This window comes from Brassica oleracea, chromosome C7 (assembly GCF_000695525.1).
Source record: "Brassica oleracea var. oleracea cultivar TO1000 chromosome C7, BOL, whole genome shotgun sequence".
Taxonomy (NCBI): domain Eukaryota; kingdom Viridiplantae; phylum Streptophyta; class Magnoliopsida; order Brassicales; family Brassicaceae; genus Brassica; species Brassica oleracea.
In genome coordinates, this window is record NC_027754.1 from 20,825,972 (window position 1) to 20,829,868 (window position 3,897).

The following is a 3,897-nucleotide window of genomic DNA, read 5'->3' on the forward strand; positions in this document are numbered from 1 at the left end:
GTGGGTGGGCGGGCGGTGAGTTAGCTTAATAGTATCGAGTAATAACATCCAGTATTTGCATATGCAGTGTGTCACATGTTTAGGGTGAGACCCTGATCTTTTTTACATATGATTCTATCCTAATAGTATCCTTGTTTCATGACTCAAATGACTAACTCTTTTTTTTTGTTTAACGATGAAGTATCCCGGACCCATAGAATAGTCAATATTAATCTCCAAAATGGCTAAACCTAACATTCAACTATTGATTGGCTATTTACTCTTAATATTTTGTGAAAGGGAAAGAGTAACAAATAAAGGAGATGCTAAAAAAGAATAATTTTAGTCGGTGTGGTAGTTATAGCTACTACTATAACTCCCGACTTTCCTCTAACCTAAATACGTCAAAAGCGATAGTGACAATCAGACGTACTACAGAGTTCCTGGTGTGTTAACATTTTTTAGACAATATATAAGCATAGCAGTACAGCTGTGTGATGCAATGATTTTTTTTTTTTTTGATTCATATAGTATTTTATTCACAGAGAATAATATTTAAAATACAGAAAAGTAAATGTATAAGAAGATAGTCTTTCTAGAAAATAAACTATATACCTCGAAAGCTTAAGAAAAAACAAATAAAAGTTTCAAATATATATTCCAAATTTAGTAGTTTATTATATAAGCCAATATTACACTTTCATATATAGTACTTTCGGATGAAATTTTTTAAATTCTACATTCGGTGTGTATGAAGAAATCAAAGTGAAAGCGTAGGTGAGATGCCATTTGGTAGAGTGGATATAGCGTTAGGCGAAACAGATGCACATGTCATGTCTGAGGTCGGCCGTCTATGGCCCAGTTTTGTTGAAACCCAAGTTGATCTCCATCTCTTTCACATCAAAGCATATACATTTCCTTGACACATGTTCCAGCTTCATCTCAAATATTTTTTTTTTTTTTTTGAAAAAAAGGCTATCTCAAATATTTTTTTGTCAACGTTATTCACTTTACTTGAATTAAGAAGACATACCGGCCCGTTTTGTTTCAAATGAGAAAATGATAGAATAACTAAAAATAGTAAGGAATTGTTGTAAAAATAATGGTGTGATATAAATATAGATATTTATATTGTCCATAGCACAAAAAGTATACAGTAAAAGGTAAAAACTATTTGTAGATATATGTTAATCACATATTTGACTGAAGAATAAACCAAAATGAACAAAAGTATTTTCACCAATTTCGCCTTTCTACCCTTTTCAATTTACATTTTTTCTGGGAATAATTTCAACTTTACATTTGTTAACTTTTGTAAGTAGAATTGCTTTTCTATAAAATTATTCCACATAAAGTACAATTTTTTAAGTTCAAGAATCAATGCGAACGGCAAGTTGATAAAGAGATGAGAACATATCACATAAAGAGAATACATTCTAGAAATTTACATATTACCCTTAACATAATTTTGGTCTACGCACCTTATTAATGTGTTTAAAACCCCCATTAGAAAAATGGATATAGGAAAATATGATGAAACATACGTGATCCTACCTAGAAAATTTATTATTAACCAAAGGATCAGTAACGTTCTTCAATAAACTGATCAAAAGTATCCGAACATACCGACAAATCTTCGATTTCTCTTTTCTCCGATCATTTCTCAAAGAACCAACACCCACAGAACTCCAAACCCTATTAGACCGGCGAGCTTCACCACCGTAAAGCTTTTTCCGGCGGCCGCACCGAATTGCTCATCAACGGGGTAAAGATTTCCAGGCGGACCCGTTATATACAAGAAATTAGTTGGCGGAGGCGGTGGATAGTTAGGTGAGACTTTCTTAGGCGGTGGAGGGAGAGCAGGGGGAGGAGGACACGCTGGAGGCGGTGGAGATGGTGGTGGAGGAGATGGTGGAGGAGGGTTTTGGATACAGCTTGGCGAGCACTTTATGGGATCTACCTCGTCCAGCTTCCTCATGTTGGCTGGAGAAGAATCTGATGAAGCGTTAATGATTATTGGACAAGTCAGCAACGTGATCATCACCGTGAAGATTATGACTGCAACGTTGGATCCTTGGCTGTGATAGTTTCCCGGCATGTTCTTTTTTTTGGGGATTAGAACAATGAGAAATAAAAAGAAGAGTTTGTGGAGGTTACGCTTAAAGAGGTATAGAGTGAAGAGTTAAGAGGAGAGGTGATGATGAATGCGTTCTCGTTACGTAAGCCAAGTGCATGAGACTCATAGACTTCTTAAATAGTGTATACTAACTATTTCCATAAACTTCTAGTCATTTTAATAAAAAGGAAATCTTAACTAAACTTAAATATAATTAATAAATTAAGAATATGGTTGGTCCACTAAGATATTGCTTTTTCATGTGAGTCCACATGAACAAATTTGGTTTTCCACGTTATGAAAAATTTCAACTTGGGAATTATTATAGTGGTTAACTACCACCGTAGTACACCAAAACAATAGTATAAACTACAAATGTGTGAGATGGATAGTGGTTCAAAGTCATACTGCATGTGTGAATGTAATTTCATAATTCGTTTGTAATTATCCAAAGTTAGTTAAGCCTTCTTTCTTTTTTGAATATTAGTTAAATCTTCTTTATCAAATGTTTTTTAGCATATACTATTGAATTGAATAAAAGTAATTGGAGGTATAATAGGCCTTTTATCACAAAAAAGAAGAAGAAGTAATTGGAGGTATAGTATGTATATACGAGTGCGGGTAGTTTTGCTTAAAGCGTAAGTGTTGCTTTTCAGTGGAACTTTGCTTTAGGTTATTCGATTACATAAAGAAAAGATATCAGAAAATAATTTTTCGTTTGAAAGAGAAAGATTGGATAAATGCTTTCGTATGATTGAAGAATAATTCGTGACAGAAAATTTAACAGCGTAGACTATTTTATCACATATAAAAATTATATTAATCGAGAAAAATTGTTTAGGTGGCCATGGAACATGCAACGGAGAATCTGAGTCTAGTAGTCCAAAATTTTGATTAAAAGATCAGCAATCGTTATAAACTGTATATTATTTAGATGCCGGTTCATAGAATACAAGACAAAGTTGGATTATATTCCATAGGCGAAAAGTATGACCTGTACTAACCGGAAGTATCCGGGTAATGCAAATAGCATTATGAAGCTTGGTCTGTAAAACAAGTCAAAGCCCACATAATTTATAGAATTATAGTCGTCAACTAGAGTTAGCGGCGAGATCATATCTCTAAGTTCGCTCCAGTCCTGAAAACAGTCCACCTGAGAACAGTTTAGAGCACCCGCATTCGAGGTTCGTGGGTGGAGTTCACACGCTTCTCCAGAAAAAAAAAATATTATAATATGCTACAGTAATGATTCTGTCTCGCCACATTCCTTCCGTATGAACCCGAGTCGTCACTGTTCAGCGGACCCCATGCCACGTGGCAGCCCGCTATTGATCAATTTATTTATTTATTTATTTTTTTTTAGAAAAAAATCAAAAAAAAGAATAATAAAAAATAATAAAAAATTCAAATTATGAACCCCAACGTGGGGCTCATTAATGCTGGTGCTCATTAATGCTGGTGCTCTTAGTTCTCTTGGACACGTTGTACATCATACAAGAGAGGAGAGACCTTATGTGACATTTTCTTGATCAAGAAGATATTTGATTAAGAAAGTCAGACTAAGAAAGGCCCATTGTACCCATTCCAAAGTAATTCATAGTTTCATACTAGTTCCTGTACATTTTTAGTTGTTCCCAATAAAATTTGCACAAAAAGGCAACAAAGAAGCAAAAACAGTTAAATAGGACACCATGTTACTTATATATGAAACAAAACTATTTGGATTCACAAGGTTCATTGAAGTACAAAATATTTGGCAATGATCCCGAAATGCTTCGTTGCTTCAAACCGAAATCGTTAAC

The 3,897-nt window shown here is 34.2% G+C and overlaps 1 protein-coding gene across 1 annotated transcript; it reads right to left on the bottom strand.

Annotated features, from left to right (window-relative positions):
* Positions 1 to 1,356: 1,356 nt before the first annotated feature.
* Positions 1,357 to 2,260, bottom strand: LOC106306328 (glyceraldehyde-3-phosphate dehydrogenase, testis-specific-like). Its single transcript, XM_013742901.1, has one exon. It carries the CDS (start codon positions 2,075 to 2,077, stop codon positions 1,643 to 1,645), a length of 435 nt encoding a protein of 144 aa, XP_013598355.1. The 5' UTR covers positions 2,078 to 2,260; the 3' UTR covers positions 1,357 to 1,642.
* Positions 2,261 to 3,897: the final 1,637 nt, after the last annotated feature.